The sequence below is a fragment of the Bos indicus x Bos taurus genome, chromosome 11 (assembly GCF_003369695.1).
Source record: "Bos indicus x Bos taurus breed Angus x Brahman F1 hybrid chromosome 11, Bos_hybrid_MaternalHap_v2.0, whole genome shotgun sequence".
Lineage (NCBI taxonomy): Eukaryota > Metazoa > Chordata > Mammalia > Artiodactyla > Bovidae > Bos > Bos indicus x Bos taurus.
In genome coordinates, this window is record NC_040086.1 from 67,878,674 (window position 1) to 67,901,447 (window position 22,774).

The 22,774-nt window shown below is 37.5% G+C and overlaps 1 protein-coding gene across 3 annotated transcripts in view; it reads left to right on the forward strand.

The window, feature by feature from the left end:
• GMCL1 (germ cell-less, spermatogenesis associated 1) overlaps positions 1–22,552 on the forward strand; it is a 56,623-nt gene extending 34,071 nt beyond the window's left edge. Inside the window, exons 11-14 of one of the 3 annotated variants that reach the window (XM_027555706.1) lie at positions 3,125–3,200; positions 7,916–8,061; positions 10,347–10,434; positions 20,491–22,552. In XM_027555706.1, coding sequence (XP_027411507.1) covers positions 3,125–3,200; positions 7,916–8,061; positions 10,347–10,434; positions 20,491–20,619 — 439 coding nt within the window. In that variant the 3' untranslated portion in view covers positions 20,620–22,552. Of the gene's footprint in view, positions 1–3,124; positions 3,201–7,915; positions 8,062–10,346; positions 10,435–10,602; positions 10,999–20,490 lie in introns of those variants that run through there. The other 2 variants (XM_027555707.1, XM_027555708.1) reach the window with 2 other exon arrangements.
• Positions 22,553–22,774: the final 222 nt, after the last annotated feature.

Sequence of the window (22,774 nt, forward strand, 5' to 3'; positions counted from 1 at the left end):
GAAAGTATTTTTTCCCATTCAGTCAGTTGTCTTTTCATTTTGTTTATGGTTTCCTTTGTTGTGCAAAAGCTTTTAACTTTGATTAGGTCCCATTTGTTCATTTTTGCTTTCATTTCTTTTGCCATGGGAGACTGATCTAAAAAAATATTGCTTGGGTTATATCTGAGAGTGTTTTCCCTGTTCTTTTCTAGGAGTTTTATGCTATCATGTCTTTATACTTAGGTATATAAAATATTTTTTTTTTGGTATATAGTGTGAGGAAGTGTTCATATTTCATTGATTTACATGTAACTGTCCTGCTTTCCCAACACCACTTGTTGAAGAGACTATCTTTTCCCCTTTGTATATTATTGCCTCCATTATTGTAGATTAATTGATGATAGGTGTGTGGATTTTGCTATGAATTTTTAAATGGACTCATTATGTTGGAAAAACAGTAACAATATTAAAATCAAGAGCTGTTAGAGAAAAGATCATGTAATCAACTTTTATTCTTATATTTCTTTAACTGTCAGTATTATAAATATTTATCTTTCTGGTAAATTAGTATAATGGGGCATTTGCATTGTCATTTGTTTTATTAGTAAAATTGAATAATTTATGCGTTTTGTCTCAGTGTTACGGTTTTCTTTTAACCTAATTGAAATGTTACTTGGAATGATGCTTTCATAAAGCATGATCTTCATATATATGTATAGGTAAAGCTGATTTTCTTATTTGTGGTAATATTGTCAAATTTTACTAATGTAATAGGTTTTTTGAAGACTTGAGTCTAAGGTGAATTAACTCTAGATATACGTGCCTTCGTCAAAAGCACATGACCCCTCTACAAAATGTTTCTGTACTGTCTTCATTTTAAGAGGAAGCATATTATCTGTTCTTTCAGTGTGTGGTGCTCTGCAGTTCACAGAAGTACTTCCACATTTATTGTTTGATCTTTATACTAGCTCCTTGGTATAGGCAGCATGAAGAAACAATCCACCTATAAGTTTATAGAAGGGCTTTACATTTAATTTTTTTCCTGCCCCAGTCTCTTAATTTATTTTTATATACCAGAAAACTTACTAAAATAATAGCCTAGTATGTTTATATCTAAACAGTCTATGAAAGGGTTCTATAAACTCATGATAATGATTACAAGATTGTTATCCAGGGTTCTTAGTTTCTGTTTACTTACAATTTATATCTCATCTTCTCCCAGATATATTCACAGCATACTTACTTTGCAGAAATTAGTAAGATAGTTGAAATAGGAATAAGAAAAATCCCTCCAAAAAATGAAAGTAAATTATTTATTGGAATTCAGATGTGAAGACTTTTTTAATGTATGAAATATTTTATAAACCATCCTACCTACTTCTTTTGTATATTCAATTTTTATATGATGGATGTTCTTTTCTTTTTTTTTTTTCAAGATTTTCCTCATGTATACCCTTTTTGAGTTTATAATATAGAGTCTTACCTAAGAGTCTGAGCTAGAATAAGTGGTTTTCTTGCCCTCAGAAGTATATGGCTGTATTGCCCCTAATGAAGCACTCTATTCCACACATGCTGAGCATCTTCTTGCTACTGCAGGGCCAGTAAAATGAGAAGGACAGTGTACTCCCTGGACTCTAGGTTATAATCTAGTAAAGTCTCCCTCCAGGGTTCTCTTCTTCCAAATTCTTTTCCACATTGCCAACAGGATTATCTTCCTATGTAGAAATATATTTTCACTTCCCTGCTTAAATAGGACCAGGGACATTTGAGCTTAGTTAGGGATTATTGCTTCATGTGTGATAAATCTGTGTCAATGTTTTTTGAAAGTTCTTATCTTTAAGAAGTACATACTGAACTATTTACAGATTAAAGGATATGGTGTCTGGAGGATCAGCCTCAGAAATAGTAGTTGGGAGGAGTATGGGAAGAAGTGGGTTGAGAGTAAAACTAAAACAAAATGACTGAACCTAGATGGTAAAAAAAAAAAAATCGGCTCATTATGCTGTTTACTTTTACAGGTTTTAAATTTTTCATAAGAAAAAATTTTAAAGTAACAGAAAAAATACATGGGAACTCTCTCATCTTAAAACTCATATTAATGTAGCAGCAGGGGCAGCCCTTCAGCAGTCTGTCCCAAATGCCTTTTGCTTCGTCTCTCACGCTCGTTTTAGGTTCTGCCTGCACTACATTCTTCAGACATTTGGTAACCTTTCATGCTCTGGTCCTTTTCTACCTGCTGTTCTTCTGCCTGGAATGGCCTTCTGCGTAGAGGTCATCCCTGACCTCTACCTCAAGAAACTCCCTCTCAGGCACAAATAATACTTCCACCATGGTGATCCCACTCTTAACCCCAGGCAATAAACCTGTGCCTTCTTCATGCTCTTAACATTAGTTCTCTCCACATTATTATATTATTACTTAAGTCTAGCTCCCTACTAGACTGGGCTCTTGGATGTCATGGGCATGTTTTATTTTATCTACATTTAATTAATTTTTATTTGTTGTATTTGTTTCAGTATATTTATGAGATGATGATAGCCCCAGTATCTTGGTACTTAATAAATGCTATATATGAATGAGTATATTATATTACTTTTATCATTTGGAATTCTAAGCTATTAATAATGTCATTTTATTATTTCATACTGAAATAACAGTTTCTCTTAGTTGATTATGGTTTTTAAAGGGCCAAGTAAAGATTAATTGATAAAGTTCTACAGCAGTTTCCTGTTAAATGCTGAACTTGGTTTTTCTGCTCTTAAAAAATGGGTTGTGTGTGAAACAATAATAATAGATGATACCAAGTTGCATCTTACATATTTTATTTAATAGTTAGGCTTTAAGTATTTTTCTTTCTTAGTAAGCAGAATTTCTCATAGATTTCCCCCACCTCTTCTCTGGTTTTACTCTGCTCTTGTAAAAGTGTTCTAGAAGTCAAAGCAATAAGTAAAACACTAAAGATTTAAAATTTTTTTATTTAGCAAAGGTAATGGGCTAGATGTAATCCCTGCATTTTAATCTTCATCCATACCACAAAATGTTGAATCTAGTAGCAATTTTTTCCTGTTGATTTGAACTCACAATTATTTTTCAATTATTAGTTGCTTATTTTCTATGAGATTTCATGTTTTATGTATAATTCTAGGCCTCAAGAAATTAATAAAGAAGAACTAGAGGGAAATAGCATGAGGTGTGGTAGAAAGCTTGCCAAAGATGGTGAAGTAAGTATGGGTTGTAACTCTATAGTCTTATACAAATTGTTATACTGTTAGTGCAAAATATGCTTTCAGTAACGGTCATGATACATGTTATCATGTCATAATGATCAATTATGACATAGTCATAAATGCTCAGAAGAGCATTTTTTTGTGTTTTAGTTTCTGTAGCATGATCTCCTGGGCAAGGAGTTACATGCTCAGTGGTGACTAATTTGTCAGCTTTTCATGAGACTGTTCAACCTCTGGAGTCTAGATAAGAGATATGAGAAGATCCCTTAGTAATCCAAAAATTAAGATAAATAAGTTAATCCTATTAATATCTTAATATCTTTAATGAGAGCCATTACATAGTCTTAAGAGTGATTCTGTTTTATAGTTACAACCCTAGATGAAAGACATTCAAGCCTTTTGATTTGCTTGCCATCCACATTAAGAATTGTTTTTCATTACCACCCAGTGCAAATTCTTACAAGGGAAACAAAAGTATCACAAAACGGTGCTTACAGCTGCTGTGTCCCAAGCTTTGTTTCTCCTTAATTTATTTTTAAAAATGAGTGTGACTCATTAATTGATTTTACAGCCATTAAGGAGACATGAATTACATTTTTTAAAAAAACTCTACCCTAATTGTAATTTTTATCTTAAAAAAAAAAGCCTAATTTTTTTGTTTTTTTTATTATTTTTTTAAACTTTTTATTTCTATGTGTTCCCCATCCTTAACCACCCCCCTCCCACCTCCCTCCCCATCCCATCCCTCAGGGTCATCCCAGTGCACCAGCCCTGAGCACCCTGTCTCATGCATCAAACCTGGACTGGAGATGTATATTATCATATGTGAAACAGATTGCCAGCCTAATTTAGATAACAATTTGGTTATTTTTCTCCCAGATTTTCCCTCATTTTAAGTTTTTAAAGATTTATTATTTTATGTTTGTGTTAACAGTTGTGATAAATGATCAGAATATGAATGAGAAATAGCGTCTTTATTCCTTAGTCATCCTAGTTGCCGCTCCCAGACCTTGTTCCACCCTCGTCATAGTTGAATGATATCTCCTTTGACAAGCATACTTCTTCACCACTCACTACTCTGACTATGGCCATCACTCCCTGGGCTCACTGGCTTGCTTTCTCCCTACTCTTCTTAGCAGTCTCAGTGGTTTTAGTATCTTTTCCTGAACCTTCCTTCCCTCCGTGATCTTGTGCGCCACTCTATCTCAGGTACCCATTTCCTGTAAGCATATCCTCCATTTTTGTATGCCTGATTCATACACCCCCTTCAAAATCTCTATTTTAAGCACACTGTTTGCAGAATGTATCTTTGTAGCGCTCTCCCTCTCCTATTTGACCTCCCAACATCTTTCTAACCCCACTGGAATGTACATTACATTGCTCTTACTTTTTCCCTTTACCTTCTCACCACATCCCTACTTCTTTCTTTACTTGACTTAAATTTTGTTACGTCTTGAAATTGGTCCCTGGCTTATACTCTTCATTTCTCTTTTCCTTTTTTCACTCTGTCAAATTCACCTGGCTAGTCCTCAGTTCTTGTTAAATCCCTCCTTTCCATGCTTTCCATGCCAGTTATTGTTGTTTAGTCGCTAAGTCATGTCTGACTCATTTGAGACCCCATGGACTATAGCCTGCTAAGTTCTTCTATCCATGGGATTTCCCAGGCAAGAATATTGGAGTGGCTGATTCTTTCCCACTGAGCTGCCAGGGAAACCCCTGCTTTCCATGCCTGCTTCCATACAAATGGATTCAACTAAGGAAAAACACCAAATATGCCCAAGCAGGTTTTGTTTGTAAATGTAAACTTCAAGCAGGTCTTTAATGCTGTGTGATCCTTGCGTCTCCCTAGTGAACTTATCCTCCCACACTTGGAGTAACTCTCATACCTTCTCAAGGGCAGTGCTGCCACCCTTATTCTTATCCAGTGGCGTTCCTTCTTTCTTTATTCAGAAAGTAAAGGCAATAGGAAGAGGATCTGTGCATCTTCTACCAACAATACTACCAGTCTACCTGCATCTTAGCCATGTATTGTACTTTTATCAGAATGGATGAACTGTCTGTTTCTGTCCTAATCCATCCCCTTCTCCTGTAACGACCCCATCCCTTCTCACATATTCAGAAGGTTTGTTCATACAGTCATCACCTCCCTCTCTTGCATCGTCAGTTTTCTCTTCTGGATCATTCTGATTTAGCATATAACATGCTACAGCATCACCCATCTTAAACCATTCCCTGACCCACATTCCACTCTAGCTCCCACTTCATTTCCCTGTACCATTTTTAAGCAAAACTCATTGAAAAAAGTTGCCTGTCTCCATTCCAATTCATTTACTCCAATAAACTCAAGTGAAACTGCCATGCCACTATCACCACTGATTCCTGCATTACCAAATCAAGTAGTTTTTAGTCTTCTGAAAGTTCTTGGCAGCGTGACCCATCTGCTCACTCACTCCTTGGAGATTTTCTCTGTGACTTCCAGGAGAGCACACTGTGCTGGTTTTCTTTCTACTTAATTGGCTGCTTCCTCTAAGTCTTTGCTAGATCCATCTCTTTCTCAATACATATTGATATGACTGGAGGATCAGTACTTGGACTTCTTCCTTGTCTTTGCTCTTTGGCTGGCTACTAAGTGATCTCTAGTCCTATGACTTAACACCAATTTCTAACTCCTGTATCCAGTTTCTTACATGACATCTTTCTTAGAATCCTAATAGCATCTCAGATAGAATGGGCCCAGTTAAACTCTGATTTTCATTCCCAGACTCCTCCTTCCCAAGTATTCTCCAACCCATAAATAGCCCCTTTGTTCATTCATTGTATAGGCTCCAAACTTTGGATTCTTCTTTCTTTCATTCCACACCTGTTGTCTGTAAGAAGTTCCTTTAAATATATAGCTTCAAAATATACTTGCCCTGTCTTCTACTGTGACCCAAATCCAAGTCACCATTACCCCTTGCCTGGACTGTATTGGAGCTTCATAACTGCTCTCCCTGTTTTTACTCTTGTTGTACATTCTGTTTTCCACACAACAGCCAAAATCATCTTTTTAAAATGCAAGTTAGATCATGTTATCTCCTCTAAAATTTTCCATTAGACTTTTATCACACTTAGAAGAAATCCAAACTCTTCTCTACTATGGACACTGGACCCTATATTCTCTGGCCCCTGACTGGCTGTCTGAACTCATCTCCAGCTTCTATCCCCCTCAGTTATTGCCCTAGCCACATAGCCCTTTTTGCTGTTCTTCAGATATGCCAAGCATGTTTTTCCTTCCAGAGCTTTGGACTCGTTGTTCCCTTTGTCTAAGTCACTTTTTCCCAGATAGCTAACTGGTCCGCTCCTTAGTTGACTCAGGGCTCTAGTCATGTAGCATCTCCCTAGACATTACCTGACCACCTGCCTGAACCAGTAGGCTCCCCAGCTGCCAGCCCCTATCCTCTGCCCTGTCACTCTCTCCTGGAATTACATTCTGTCCTCCTCCACACAAACATACATGTATTAAAATATACATTTACTAGGGCTCAAACTTATTTACTGCCATTTCTTCAATGCCTAGGGTAGTACCTGGCACAAAATATGTGCTCAATAAATAATCAATGAACTATTGGTTTAATGTTGTAATTCATAGTGTCAACCAAGCACTCAAAGCCCTAACTTCAACTTCATTGTAGCATGCCACTTTATTTAATAGTGTCTTGTTAACTATTAGTTGATAGAATAAACAAACTTGTGAGCCTCATGATGGTTTTATTTATTTATTTTTTGGCTACACTGGGGTCTTTGTTGCTCTGTGGGCTTTTTCTCTGGTTGTGGTGCATGGGCTTCTCATTGCAGTGGCTTCTCTTGTTGCAGAGCACAGGCTCTAAGGGCGCGTGGACTGAGTGGTTACAGTTCCCCGGTTCTAGAGCACAGGCTTAATAGTTGTGGTGCACAAGCTTAGTTGCTCCACAGCACGTGGGATCTTCCTGGGTCAGGGATCTAAACCTGTCCCTCCTGCATTGGCAGGCGATTCTTTACCACTGAGCCACTAGGGAAGTCCCTCATGATGGTATTTTAAAAAACTCAGTTGGTGATTCTGTTGGTTAGTTTAGAGTATTTTTTAAATTTTTTAAACTTTTTTTTTAAAAAAACAGTGTTCATTCATTTCTCCTACTCCCTACACCTTGCCTCTGGCAACTACCCAGCTGTTCTCTGTAGCTGTACATATATTTTTTTTTTTTTTAGATTTTACATATAAGAGAGATCACACAAGGTATCACTTAAGGTATTTCAGAGTATAAATAAGGTATTTTTATTAAGGTATTTTTAAAGCAGGAGAAATTTTAATGGATTCTTACTACCTTTATCTAGACTCCTAGTTTCCGAACCTATACACCTCCTTAGAATTGTAGTAAAAAGCCATATTAGTTATGATAAAATTACAGTGTGGAGAGTTGATGAAATAGATCATAAAGAGACAATATTAAGAAAGTACCTTAAGGAATAATGATCATAAAGGCTGCTTTTGCTGGCTTTGATGTACACCATGTCTGTGTAGCAAACCTTTTATATGTATTCTGTGTGGTAAGTCTTAAGGCACTGACAAAATTAGGAAACCATGATACAGGAATATTTGAAATGAATTTAAAAAAGAAAAGACATTTTGATCTTTTAATTTTTGACTTGCTAATATGATAAAATGAAGTAAATCTTTCTCTTTTGTATTTCAGTACTGCTGGCGGTGGACAGGTTTTAACTTTGGCTTTGACCTGCTTGTAACTTACACCAATCGATACATCATTTTCAAACGCAATACACTGAATCAGCCATGTAGTGGATCTGTCAGTTTACAGCCTCGAAGGAGCATAGCATTTAGGTAGGATGAAGTTTTACCACCTCACTCTTCCTCACTCCAGAACTATAAAAATGAAATAAAACCATAATTTATACCAACAGTGGTAGAACTTCGGTAAGATACAATATACAATGAAACGGGAAGGCAATGATAAGGCTCTATTCTTATAAAGTGTATTAATAGTCAAAAGTACAAACCCTAGATCTAATGTATCAGGAAGAAAGAATGTGCTAAAATATAAATGGTATAGGGTTGATACTGGGCTTAAAGCTATTGCCTTGCTGCTAATCCAAAAAGGTCCAAACTGGAAATATAACAAGGTACTTGTATAGGAAAACATGTCTCATACTATCCTTAACTTTCTGTAGGATTTCAGATGTTCAACTTTGCCTAATAGTTGAGCTGGCAATATTTTTCTGGAGAGGATGCTGGCAAATTAGAAAATAGCTTATTGAACAGATTATTTTAAAGTCCTGGATTCATGTCTACCTTGTGTGTGTGTATGCTCAGACATGTCAGACTCTTTGTGGCCCCACAGATTGTAGCCGGCAAGGCTCCTCTGTCTGTGGAATTTTCCAGGCAAGATACTGGAGTGGCTTGCCATTTGCTTCTCTAGGCGATCTTCCCATACCAAGGATCAAACTCTTATCTCCTGCATTGGCAGGCAGATTCTTTACCACTGTGCCACCTGGGAAGTCATATTTAAGTTATACCATGCACAAAAATTAACTCAAAATGAATCAAAGACCTAAACATACTAGCCAAAACAATAAAATAACTCTTGGAAAAAAACAGGAAGAAAGCTTTTTGATACTAAATTTGACAGTGATTTCTTCAATATGATACCAAAACACAGGCAACAATAACAACAACAAAAAAATGTTGAACTTATCAAAATTAAATCATGTGTCAAAGGACACTTAACAACGTGAAAAGGTAACCCGTGGAATAGGAAAAAAATATTTGTTAACCATATATCTGATGAATTAATATCTGGAATACATAGAGAACATCTAAATTCCATAACAACAACAAAAAACTGATTCAAAATTGAGCAAAGAACTTAAATAAATATTTCTCCAAAGAAAATGTACAAATGACCAATAAGCACATGAAAAGATGCTCAGCATCACTAATCATTAGGAAAATGCAGATCAAAACCACAGTGAGACATCACCTCACACCTGTTAGGATGGCTAATATCAAAAACAAAAGTGTTGGTGAAGATGTGGATAAATTTAGGAATTTTAAAATGGTGCATACTCTGTAGAAAATGGTATGGCATTTCCTCAAAAAATTAAACAGAATTACCATATCACCCAGCGATTCCTCTTCTGGTTATTTACCCCCAGAGAATTGAAACCAAGGACTCAAACATATTTGTATACATAGCAACATTATTCACAGTAGTCAAAAGGTGGATGTAACCCAAGTGTCAACAGATGGACAGATAAAACATGGCATATACCTAAAACAATATTATTCAGCCTGAAAGTGGAGGGAAATTTTCACATGTGCTGTAACATGAACCTTGAAGACACTATGCTAAGTGAAATAAGCCAGTTAACAAAAGTTCGTGTGCTGTGTGATTCCACTTACATGAGGTACATAGAGTAGATGAGTTTATAGAGACAGAAAATAGGATGGTGATTGTCAGGGGCTGAGGTAGAAATGGGGAATTCATGTAACTGGGTACAGAGTTTAATTTAGGGAAGAAGTGAAGATTATGGATGGATGGTTCAGTTCAGTTCAGTCGCTCAGTCATGTCCGACTCTTTGCGACCCCAGGAATCGCAGCATGCCAGGCTTCCCTGTCCCTCACCAACTCCCAAAGTTCACTGAGACTCACGTCCATCGAGTCAGTGATGCCATCCAGCCATCTCATCCTCTGTTGTCCCCTTCTGCCCCCAATCCCTCCCAGCATCAGAGTCTTTTCCAATGAGTGGTGGTATTGACTAAAACAGAACAGTGTGAAATGTCTTTGGTGTCAAGAACTATACACTTAAACTTGTTTAAAATGGTAAGTTTTATGTATATTTTATCACAATAAAAAGGCATAACATAAATTATTTTTATATCCCAGATGTATATAATAGCACAAGCTTAAAAATATAAACAGAATCAGTTATAGTTTGGAAGAACTTTGCAAAGTATTATCAAATAAAACACTTCTAGAGAATAAATAAATAAAAATTTTAAAGTAAAAGAATATGGAAGAAAAAAGTATAAATTAAAGTAAGGTAGGGCTTATTTAATGTGTGCTTTAAAAAATCATTATTTATTTTTGTGCTTGTGTGTGTATTCTAGATTACGTTTGGCCTCTTTTGATAGCAGTGGAAAACTAATATGCAGTAGAACAACTGGCTATCAGATACTTACACTTGAAAAGGACCAGGTATGTCTGATTACTTTTCTGTTAAATTTTTATTGTAGTATTTGTCTTTTGACTCCTTTTTGAAAATTCGTAAGATTTTAATATTTGACTTAAAGATTGGTTTGAGAGTTTTTTGAAGGTAAAGATGGAAGTGCCATGTTTACTCATTCAAAGTTTACTCCATTCTAGCAGAAGTGTCACTAAGACAAAAAAGAAGGAAACACAATTTGATTGGAGGGGCAGGAAAAAGTTGACAGTATGGAAATAATTATTCATCCTGGACATGATCTTCAAAAAGTTATGACTCTTAATTGTTTTCTCCATTGTGTTCATTATTGCATTTATTTATACATTAATAAGAGAGACCTTAAAAACAATCCGCTAAGTTTCCATAGATCCTGGATATTAAGAGAACCTAATCTGCTAGCATAGTCGGTTTCTAAAATGACAGACATCTACAGTGTTCCTAAAATTATCTGAGACCTTTTGTTTCTTCATATATCACATGCGTGTATAAGTTTCAAAATGTCATGATACCAAAGGAAACCAGTTTCAAAAAATAAAATGAGAGCTGTTAAAAATCAAGGAAGTTTGTTTCTAGTACAGCTAACCATCATTTCAAAGGATATACTGTGTTTATAAAGGGTTTGGAGCCTATCATATCAGATCAGTTGCTCAGTCGTGTCTGACTCTTTGCGACCCCATGAATCGCAGCACGCCAGGCCTCCCTGTCCATCACCAACTCCCAGAGTTCACTCAGACTCACGTCCATCGAGTCAGTGATGCCATCCAGCCATCTCATCCTCTGTCGTCCCCTTCTCCTCCCGCCCCCAATCCCTGCCGGCATCAGAGTCTTTTCCAATGAGTCAACTCTTCACCTGAGGTGGCCAAAGTACTGGAGTTTCAGCTTTAGCATCATTCCTTCCAAAGAAATCCCAGGGCTGATCTCCTTCAGAATGGACTGGTTGGATCTCCTTGCAGTCCAAGGGACTCTCAGGAGTCTATGCTATGCTGTGCTATGCTATGCTAAGTCACTTCAGTCGTGTCTGACTCTGTGTGACCCCATAGACGGTAGCCTACCAGGCTCCCCCGTCCCTGGGATTCTCCAGGCAAGAACACTGGAGTGGGTTGCCATTTCCTTCTCCAGTGCATGAAAGTGAAAAGTTAAAGTGAAGTTGCTCAGTCGTGTCTGACTCTTAGCGACCCCATGGACTGTAGCCTACCAGGCTCCTCTGTCCATGGAATTTTCCAGGCAAGAGTACTGGAGTGGGGTGCCATTGCCTTCTCCATCAAGAGTCTATAGTTTACATAAATTATTAGAAGTTAGCAGTTTTGAAAGAAAAAAACAGAAAATAAAAAGCAAAACACACACACAAAGAAGTTAGCAGTTTTCCTCAGACTGAAGAGCCTATCATAGAATATCAGAATTTAGCACTGCATGGAGCAGCCTTGGAAGTGATAGATCTGACCTCCCTGCCTTGTATGAGAACTTCTTTAACAGCATTCTTATGGAGGGTCTTAACCACTGTTAGAACTCTTAGGGATGAAAAGCTGACTCTGTCATGTGAGGTAGGAAATGACAAGGCAGATACATAATAAGTTCAAATCTGCCTCCACTAAAATTCTCTACTGGTCTCTCTCACACCCTCTGGAGCTGCATGAACATTTGTCTGTCTTTGCCTTCAACTTAGAACTTCCTTAAAAAAACACTGTCATGGACGAAAGCAGCCAGAGACTTAATTAAAAATCACCAGGCCAAGATACTTGTATTCCTAGTGTTCCTTGATTTGCTCATTCAACAAACATTTGTGTCCCTGTTACATGCTAGGTTTTATGCTAGAAGTGGAGGATATGAAGAGAGGCTTATGTTATAAAGCTGAGTAGCACAAGAGAGATGGGCTCAAAGACTAACATTGAGGGGAGATATCTCTAACCTTCGGGTGTTGGGAAGTGGTGAGGGACAGCTCCGGAAAGCCTCTTCTGGACAAGTTGAAAAGTGAATGGATACCTGAACCAATCCTCAGATGGAGCCCAGGGAGCATATGGGTCCTTCAAGGAACTGAGAGGTTTGAAAGAGAATGAGATCAGGAGTAGAGCAGGGCATGATGGGCTATGGATTGAGTTTGGACTTTTTCCGAGATCTGTAGAGAGCTATGGGAGTTGCATATATGTATTTTATGTAGCTTATGGAGATTTGTTATAGAAAACTAGAAAATAAAAATAAACAGGAAAAAATCATACATGGTTCGCTGAGAGATGACACTTTTTTCATCTCCTATATTCTTTTTCCAGAATTTTATCTTATAGTTAAACTACTTTGTAACCTGCTTTTTTCCCACTTTGCTGTATGTAGCTTTTCTTGTCAATAAATGTATACGTGCAACATCATTTTTTTTTTGTCCTGTAGTTTGTCTTTTTTTTTTTTAATTATTTTTAATTGAAGGAAAATTGCTTCACAATATTGTGTTGGCCTCTGCCATACATCAGGATGAGACAGCCGTAGGTATGCATGTGTCTCCTCCCTCTTTAACCTCCCTCCCACCCCTACCCACCCCTCTAGGTTGTTACAGAGTCCAGGTTTGAGTTCCCTGAGTCATACAGCTAATTTCCATTGGCTGTCTATTTTACACATGGTCGTGTATATGCTTCCATGTTACTCTCTCCATTTGTCCCACCCTCTCCTTCTTCCCCCGCTGCCCGTGTCCATAAGTCTGCATCTCCATTGTTGCCCTGTAAATAGGTTCCTCAGTACCATCTTTCTCCATATATATGGGTTAATACATGATATTTCTCTTTCTGACTTACTTCCTTCTGTATAATAGGCTCTAGGTTCATCCACCACATTTTAGAACTGACTCAAATGCATTCCTTTTATGAATGAGTAATATTCCATTGTATGTATGTACCACAAGCAGATCAGGTGGTCTGGTATTCCCATCTCTTTCAGAATTTTCCACAGTTGATTGTGATCCACACAGTCAAAGGCTTTGGCACAGTCAATAAAGCAGAAATAGATGCTTTTCTGGAACTCTCTTGCTTTTTCCATGATCTAGTGGATGTTGGCAATTTGATCTCTGGTTCCTCTGCCTTTTCTAAAACCAGCTTGAACATCAGGAAGTTCACGGTACACATATTGCTGAAGCCTAGGAATCTGGAATGTTAGGCCCATGAATCAAAGCAAATTGGAAGTGGTCAAACAGGAGATGGCAAGAGTGAACGTCGACATTCTAGGAATCAGCGAACTAAAATGGACTGGAATGGGGGAATTTAACTCAGATGACCATTATATCTACTACTGTGGGCAGGAATCCCTTAGAAGAAAGAAGTGGAGTAGCCATCATGGTCAATAAAAGAATCCGAAATGCAGTACTTGGATGCAATCTCAAAAATGACAGAATGATCTCTGTTCGTTTCCAGGGCAAACCATTCAATATCACAGTAATCCAAGTCTATGCCCCAACCAGTAATGCTGAAGAAGCTGAAGTTGAACGGTTCTATGAAAACCTACAAGACCTTTTAGAATTATCACCCAAAAAAGATGTCCTTTTCATTATAGGGGACTGGAATGTAAAAGTAGGAAGTTAAGAAACACCTGGAGTAACAGGCAAATTTGGCCTTGGAATACGGAATAAAGCAGGGCAAAAGCTAATAGAGTTTTGCCAAGAGAACGCACTGGTCATAGCAAACACCCTCTTCTAACAACACAAGAGAAGACTCTACACATGGACATCACCAGACGGTCAACACCGAAATCAGATTGATTATATTCTTTGCAGCCAAAGATGGAGAAGCTCTATACAATCAGCAAAAACAAGACCGGGAGCTGACTGTGGCTCAGATCATGAGCTCCTTATTGCCAAATTCAGACTTAAATGGAAGAAAGTAGAGAAAACCACTAGACCATTCAGGTATGACCTAAATCAAATCCCTTATGATTATACAGTGGAAGTGAGAAATAGATTTAAGGGACTAGATCTGATAGATAGAGTGCTTGATGAACTATGGATGGAGGTTCGTGACATTGTACAGGAGACGGGGATCAAGATCATCCCCATGGAAAAGAAATGCAAAAAAGCAAAATGGCTGTCTGGGGAGGCCTTACAAATAGCTGTGAAAAGAAGAGAAGCGAAAGGCAAAGGAGAAAAGGAAAGATACAAGCATCTGAATGCAGAGCTGCAAAGAATAGCAAGGAGAGATAAGAAAGCCTTGCTCAGAGATCAATGCAAAGAAATAGAGGAAAACAAGAGAATGGGAAAGACCAGAGATCTCTTCAAGAAAATGAGAGATACCAAGGGAACATTTCATGCAAAGATGGGCTTGATAAAAGACAGAAATGGTATGGACCTAACAGAAGCAGAAGATATTAAGAAGAGGTGGCAAGAATACACAGAAAAACTACAAAAAAGATCTTCACGACCAAGATAATCACGATGGTGTGATCACTCACCTAGAGCCAGACATCCTGGAATGTGAAGTCAAGTGGGCCTTAGAAAGCATCCCTATGAACAAAGCTAGTGGAGGTGATGGAATTCCAGTTGAGCTATTTCAAATACTGAAAGATGCTGCACTCAATATGCCAGCAAATTTGGAAGACTCAGCAGTGGCCCCAGGACTGGAAAAGGTCAGTTTTCATTCCAATCCCAAAGAAAGGCAATGCCAAAGAGTGCTCAAACTACCGCACAATTGCACTCATCTCACACGCTAGTAAAGTAATGCTCAAAATTCTCTAAGCCAGGCTTCAGCGATATGTGAACCGTGAACTTCCAGATGTTCAAGCTGGTTTTAGAAAAGGCAGAGGAACCAGAGACCAAATTGCCAACATCCACTGGATCATCGAAAAAGCAAGAGAGTTCCAGAAAAACATCTATTTCTGCTTTATTGACTATGCCAAAGCCTTTGACTGTGTGGATCACAATCAACTGTGGAAAATTCTGAAAGAGATGGAAATACCAGACCACCTGACCTGCCTCCTGAGAAACCTATATGCAGGTCAGGAAGCAACAGTTAGAACTGGACATGGAACAACAGACTGGTTCCAAAAGGAAAAGGAGTTCGTCAAGGCTGTATATTGTCACCCTGTTTATTTAACTTATATGCAGAGTACATCAAGAGACACGCTGGACTGGAAGCAGCACAAGCTGGAATCAAGATTGCTGGGAGAAATATCAATCACCTCAGGTATGGAGATGACACCACCCATATGGCAGAAAGTGAAGAGGAACTAAAAAGCCTCTTGATGAAAGTGGAAGAGGAGAGTGAAAAAATTGGCTTAAAGCTCAACATTCAGAAAACGAAGATCATGGCATCTGGTCCCATCACTTCATGGGAAATAGATGGGGAAACAGTGGAAACAGTGTCAGACTTGATTTTTTGGGGCTCCAAAATCACTGCAGATGGTGATGCAGCCATGAAATTAAAAGACACTTACTCCTTGGAAGAAAAGTTATGACCAACCTAGATAGCATATTCAAAAGCAGAGACATTATTTTGCCAACAAAGGTCCGTCTAGTCAAGGTTATGGTTTTTCCTATGGTCATGTATGGATGTGAAAGTTGGACTGTGAAGAAGGCTGAGCACCAAAGAATTGATGCTTTTGAACTGTAGTGTTGGAGAAGACTCTTGAGAGTCCCTTGGACTGCAAGGAGATGCAACCAGTCCATTCTGAAGGAGATCAGCCCTGGGATTTCTTTGGAAGGAATGATGCTAAAGCTGAAACTCCAGTACTTTGGCCACCTCATGTGAAGAGTTGACTCATTGGAAAAGACTCTGATGCTGGGAGGGATTGGGGGCAGGAGGAGAAGGGAACGACAGAGGATGAGATGGCTGGATGGCATCACTGACTCGATGGACGTGAGTCTGAGTGAACTCTGGGAGTTGGTGATGGACAGGGAGGCCTGGCGTGCTGTGATTCATGGGGCCACAAAGAGTCGGACACGACTGAGCGACTGATCTGATCTGATCTGATCTGATGCAATATTGCTCTTTACAGCATCAGATCTTGCTTCTATCACAGTCACATCCACAACTGGGTATTGTGTTTGCTTTGGCTCCATCCCTTAATTCTTTCTGGAGTTATTCTCCACTGATCTCCAGTAGCATGTATGGATGTGAGAGTTGGACTGTGAAGAAAGCTGACCGTTGAAGAATTGATGCTTTTGAACTACAGTGTTGGAGAAGACTCTTGAGAGTCCCTTGGACTGCAAGGAGATCCAGCCAGTCCATTCTAAAGGAGATCGGTCCTGGGTATTCTTTGGAAGGAACCTCATGCGAAGAGTTGACTCATTGGAAAAGACTCTGATGCTGGGAGGGATTGGGGGCAGGAGGAGAAAGGGACGACAGAGGATGAGATTGGCTGGTTGGCATCACTGACTCGATACACGTGAGTTTGAATGAACTCCAGGAGTTGGTGATGGACAGGGAGGCCTGGCATGCTGCAATTCATGGGGTCGCAAAGAGTTGGAACACGACTGTGCGACTGAACTGAACTGAACTGAATGAGTGGTGTTGAGCATCTTTTCAGGTGTTTATTAGCCATCTGTTTGTCTTCTTTGGAGAAATATCTGTTTAAGTTTTCACCCACTTTTTTGATTGGGTTGTTTTTCTGGTGTTCAGTTTTATGAGCTCCTTGTATATTTTGGAAATTAATCCTTTGTCAGTTGTTTCATTTGCTGTTATTTTCTTCCATTCTGAAGATTGTCTTCCCACTTTGTTTATATAGTTTCCTTTGCCATGCAAAAGATTTTAAGTTTAATTAGGTCTCATTTGTTTATTTTTGTTTTTATTTCATTACTCTGGGAGGTGGGTCATAGAGGACTTTGCTATGATTTTATATTTTATACAATGTCCTGCCAATGTTCTCCTCTTAGTGTTTTATGGTTTCTGATCTTACATTTAGGTCTTTAGAATTCATTTTGAGCTTAGAGGCATGATAATGGCAAGAAGACAGTTTTTAGAAACTATTGCTATAATCCAAATTATCAGCAGTAAACAAAGCATGAATTACTGGTACACACAACATGGATGAAATAATTAAGCTAAATGCAAGCAGTGAGACAAAAAAGAGTGCATTCTGTATGATTCTTTTTATTTAAAACCCTAGAAAAGGCAGACTATGGAACAGAAGCAGGCAGTTGGTTTCCAGAGGGTGGAGGAAGCATCAGGAACCTAAGGACACTGAGGGGGATGGATGGGGGTGGATATGTCTATTATCTTGAGTATGCTGGTTTCTCAAGTGTATATACATGTAGTAGAACTTATTGTATACTTTATGTAACTTGTATGTTTATACCTCAGTAAAGACCCTTTAAAAAAATAAACCAATATCCAATTAAAAAAAAAAAAAAAGATGCTCTTGCTGTAACGCAGATCAGAAACAACAAGAACCTCAACTTAAGGAGGATAGTAATGGGGTGAAGAGATGTTGATAGGTTCTCAAAATTAAGGGGTGCACTTGGTAGAATTTGATGCTTAAGTGTGTGTGAGCGTGAGGAAGAAAGTAGTCAGAGATAGTACCTGGCTTTGTGACTTGGGCAACTTTTTTCCCTTATATTTGAATTATAGGAAGGAAAATGAACATGACTTGGGGGTAAAGAGATGATGAATTCTGTTTAAAGCATATTTGATTTGAGGGCACTGAGGTAAAAATTGGAACACTGGTGGATAAATGGGTCTAGCGTTTATCAGCAGTGCCTGGGCTAGGAATAACGATTGGATCAGACAACCTACAGGAAATTATGTTGAGAATATGACAGGATGGAAACCTAGGGAGTGTTGGTATTTAAGGGGTGGGCAAAAAAAGTAACCTGGAATGAAGTATTTAAGAACTAGGATGGGGAATCAAAACCAGTTGCAAGCATGACAGCACTGACGGCCCCAAAAGAATGGAAACGGTAGGTAGTATTCAGTAGCTGATGATTTAAACTTGAGTTGCTTTATGTCTAAGCGAAGATTTCTAGTAAGGAGTTGGACTTAAGGATTCTGGAATTTAGAAATAATAGAGCTATAGTAGAAATAAGTAACATGAGCCTCAGAGAAGCAGAGAAGATAGAAAAAACAGTCTGGAAACAGATGAAAACTAGGAAGATACCACCACTATGTCTGATGCTGTGATGTATGGGCTTCACTGCTCCCATGCCATAGTGGAAGAAGGAAAATGGAGCTTTTCTAAAGATAAAGGTGCATGTATAGATATAAACTGAGCCATTGGGCGGCATTAAAGGTTTTAAGAAAGCAAGAATTAGGTGTCTAATGAACGGGAAATGGGGATTAGTACAGTGTTATAATCAGAAATTGGTATGTCCATTCAGCCCCCAAGTGGTATCTGCATGGCTCTCTTTCCCCAGAATTGGGTCTTTGACCTACTCTCCCCCACCAACCTTAACTATATTTAGATACCAGAATGCTAATTTTCTTAAGAGTTGTGAGTAGAGAATCTTGCTTTTATCATCAGATACACACATCATCAAAGCCTTTGTCCTCAATAGACTTAGTAAATCTGCCTTGAGTCAGGTTATTGCTACACATGTTGACTAGTCCAGGGTGACTTAAGCATCTGAAGGTCAACTGTGCTTTGACATGCTTGCTGTCTGCCAGCCCTGTTTGCACCATCAGCCCAGGTGATGCCTCATCTGACTTGTCATCATATCCATTTTGTTCACTTAAATAACAAAATACCACTTTGCCCAATTTGGAGACTATAGTGTGTGTGTCTGTGTGTAACATTTCTATTCCCTGCCTTCTTTATCCAAATTTATCTTGCTGCTCCCCCCACACAGAAGCTGTATCTAGCTGAGCCTTTGTCTGTCACTCAAATGTTGCAGTTTTAGTCCCTCTTTAGTCCCTTAGTAGGAACACATGCTTCAGTAAATAATATAAAATTCTAGATTTAAACAGTATTTTAAAAGTATATTCTTCAGGGACTTCCTTGGTGGTACACTGGATAAGAATCTGCCTGCCAGTGCAGGGGACATGAGTTTGATCCCTGGTCCGGGAAGATTCCATGTGCCGCAGATAATTAAGCCCGTGCATCACACCTACTGAGCCCATACTCTAGAGCCCAGAAGCCGTGACTGCTGAGCCTATGAGCTGCAACTACTGAAGACCGCTCGCCTAAAGCCTGTGTACTACCATGAGGAGTAGCCGCCACTCACCACAACTAGAGAAAGTCCACACAGAATCAAAGACCCAGCACAGTCAAAAATAAATATTTTTTTAACTTTTTTTAAAAAGTATATTCTCCAGAATGTATAAAGATAAAACAAATGCATATTAGTTCAGAGAATATATCCAACTATTGAAAAAATAGAGGAGTTCCCATTTCAGGGCTCCTGCTTATACTCTAAAAGGATTTATTCTTTTCATGAAAACCTGCTGGTAAACGGTTCCAGAGATCTGTAACATGAGTGAGTGAGGGTTATATTTGTAGCTCTCAGGTGTAGTATCAACTCCTGTCTCTAGAATCTCAAGTTGCTCTCATGTATATTGATGTAACTGAACTTGAAATTGATTTTACATGGTAATGTATTTTAGGTTCCAAGAGACAAATAACTTGTTTGCATTAGAGATGGTGGGAAATCTTAGACAAGGGTGGGAAGGGGCCATGCTTATTGTTGTGACAATAATGACTCCCATCAAGTATTTGCTGCACATAAAGACCATCAGACATAGAAACCAAATGAGAATTCTCTGTATTTCTGGGCCGTTATCTGTTCATAAAATATGTAGGTACTTGATAGAAATTTTCCAGTAATGAAAATAACTACCGTTATTGGTAACTTAATATATAGCTGGCTTTGCTGAGCCCTCTATGTGCATTGTCTCATTTAATCCTAGTATAATCCTATGGACTGGTTATTCTCCTCTTTTACAGTGAGGAAGCTGCAGTTGATAAAGTCAGTGACTTGCCTGAGGTCACAAAGCTAGTGGGTGGAAGTCTTGAGATTTGAACAGACTGTCAGATTTCAGATGCAAACTTTTAACCACCATACTAACCTTTAGTTCACTCAATTCAACAGTTGGTTCTCTGTTTTATTTTTATACTACTACTATTATCATTAAAGTAACAAATTTGTTTTATAGGAACAAGTAGTGATGAACTTGGACAGCAGGCTTCTGATCTTCCCTTTATATATCTGCTGTAACTTCCTGTATATATCGCCAGAAAAAAGAACTGAAAATAGTCATCATCCAGAAAATCCAGAAAACTGAAGAACTCACCAGTTGGAAACAGTAGCACTTTGAAAACTTTTTTGCCAGCTTTAATTTAATGGCCCTGCAGATATTCACATCTAAGGTGACTAACAATGACAAAGGCCTTACGAACTGTACAGATAATACAGAAGACTATTCTTATCCTCATTACATTTCTATGCATATATGGAAAAGCATTTTAAAGCCAAGAGAATATCTGTCAAACCATTTGCTAATAAAGATATCAACTCATGCTTTTTAATTTAGCATCAGTAGAAAATTGCTATAGGTAAATTTCCCATTTCTCTGCAACCATACATAGAGTCAGTTTTCAGCTTGAACTTTGATCCTACTTAATGTTAATGAACCTCAATTATCCATCTGTTAGTTTCATTTTTATCTGACTAAAAGAATGCTAAAGGAATAATCTGGCCAATTATAAATGCTCTTTCAATTGGTATATTTAAAGCTGTCCTTAATTTTTTTTCCAGCTGCTCTTTATGATTCCTCCTACTAGTCAGATATTCTTCTAGTCTACATATGTTATTAGTCATTAAATATTTTTTCATGGTTTTGAAGACTAAGCTGAGGAACTTTTATTTAACTTAAGCATTTTCATGCTTTTTTATTTTGCTTTCCTAGAATTTTAACAAGAAAAAAATCAGCTTCAGGCTTTCAAATGATCTTGAATAGGGGAAGAAAATTAGTTTGATTCCAAGGATATTCCTTTGCCTTTTATGGTCTTTTCTTTGACATTCTGTACAACTTTATTATTAGGTCACAGATTATTTATATACCAAATATTATACGTTAAACATTTTCATATTCTGTGGTCTTTGAATTATTTATTTTCAAATTTTAGTTGGGAATCTCAGGACTTTATAATCTCCGAATTGAGTGCCTTTGAGTTACACATAATATTAGAAATCTCATAGTAAATGTAAATAAGGTCGGAGGATATCATATAGAAGCTGATAATAAAGCATTAATGTATAAATAGAACTTATTTTTGTCAAAAATGAGATGTACATTTTTCATGATTTATATATGTTCGGTTCTTGCATTTACTGCTATTTTGAAAATAGCCATGCTCATCATTTTTCAAGTCAAAGTGAGTATTTTTTGTGGTTAATAAATATTTTTAGTATGTTTTAAGAAAAATGGGAATTACTTTTGTGTACCTGTACAAATAATAAATACTCATTTGGAGAAAGAATAAATAACATATAAAATGAACCAAAAAAATAACTCAGTTGAAACCAGAATTTTTTTTTCCAAGTTTGAATTTTTTATAGTTAGATTTAACTTTTAGAACTCATTGCTAGTTTTTATTCCCTAGCGATATGTCCATAGATCATAAATCACTTTTGTCCTTTCAAAATTGATCCTCATGGTGAATTTAAAGGAAGCTTTTAAATGCCTTCCCTATCTCTACCCCTAGAACTGTAGTTTGAATGGTTTTAATACAATAATTTGGCTGTATCAAGAGACTACATTTCTTGTGTTTGTATTTGGCTGTATCTCTTTCATGAGATGCTTTTGTTTTTTTCCTGTCTTACTGTAACATCAGAGATTCCTTACCCTTACATATTAAAAATATAAATACCAAATTTAAATCAAATTTAAATAACTGAATTTTTACAAATCTTGGGAGTAAAGATAATTAAAGTTTGAGTATATTAGTAAAATTATTTCATTTCACTTGTATGAATTGATCAAAGTGGAATTATATATGGTTCCTTTCCCTTGTTTGTTTCCTAGCCAAATTGCTTACAAACAAAAGAATTATTTCTTCAGTCACAAGTAGGTTGTAGTCTCACTGGAGAAACCAGTAATTGTCAGCTAGTACTCCACACTGATAGTAAAGATCTGCTTTTGTTTTCTTACCAAATACTTTGCATACTTTTCATTCTTTTTAATTGGAATCTTCTTAATAAAGTATTAAGTATCAGCTGGAGTCTTATATCAACTAATATATATGAAGATTTTTGTGTTGGTCACCTTTTGCCTTATAACCTTTGCCAAGTCTTTTTTTAAGCTGCAAGGGCTAGAAAACAATATTTAGCCAACTAATACTTATTTTTACTTGGCTATCAGTAAAGAAGAGGTCCTTATGAGGAAATACTCTAGAGTTCCATGCTAAATTACTAGAGATATATAAATATACCTTTCT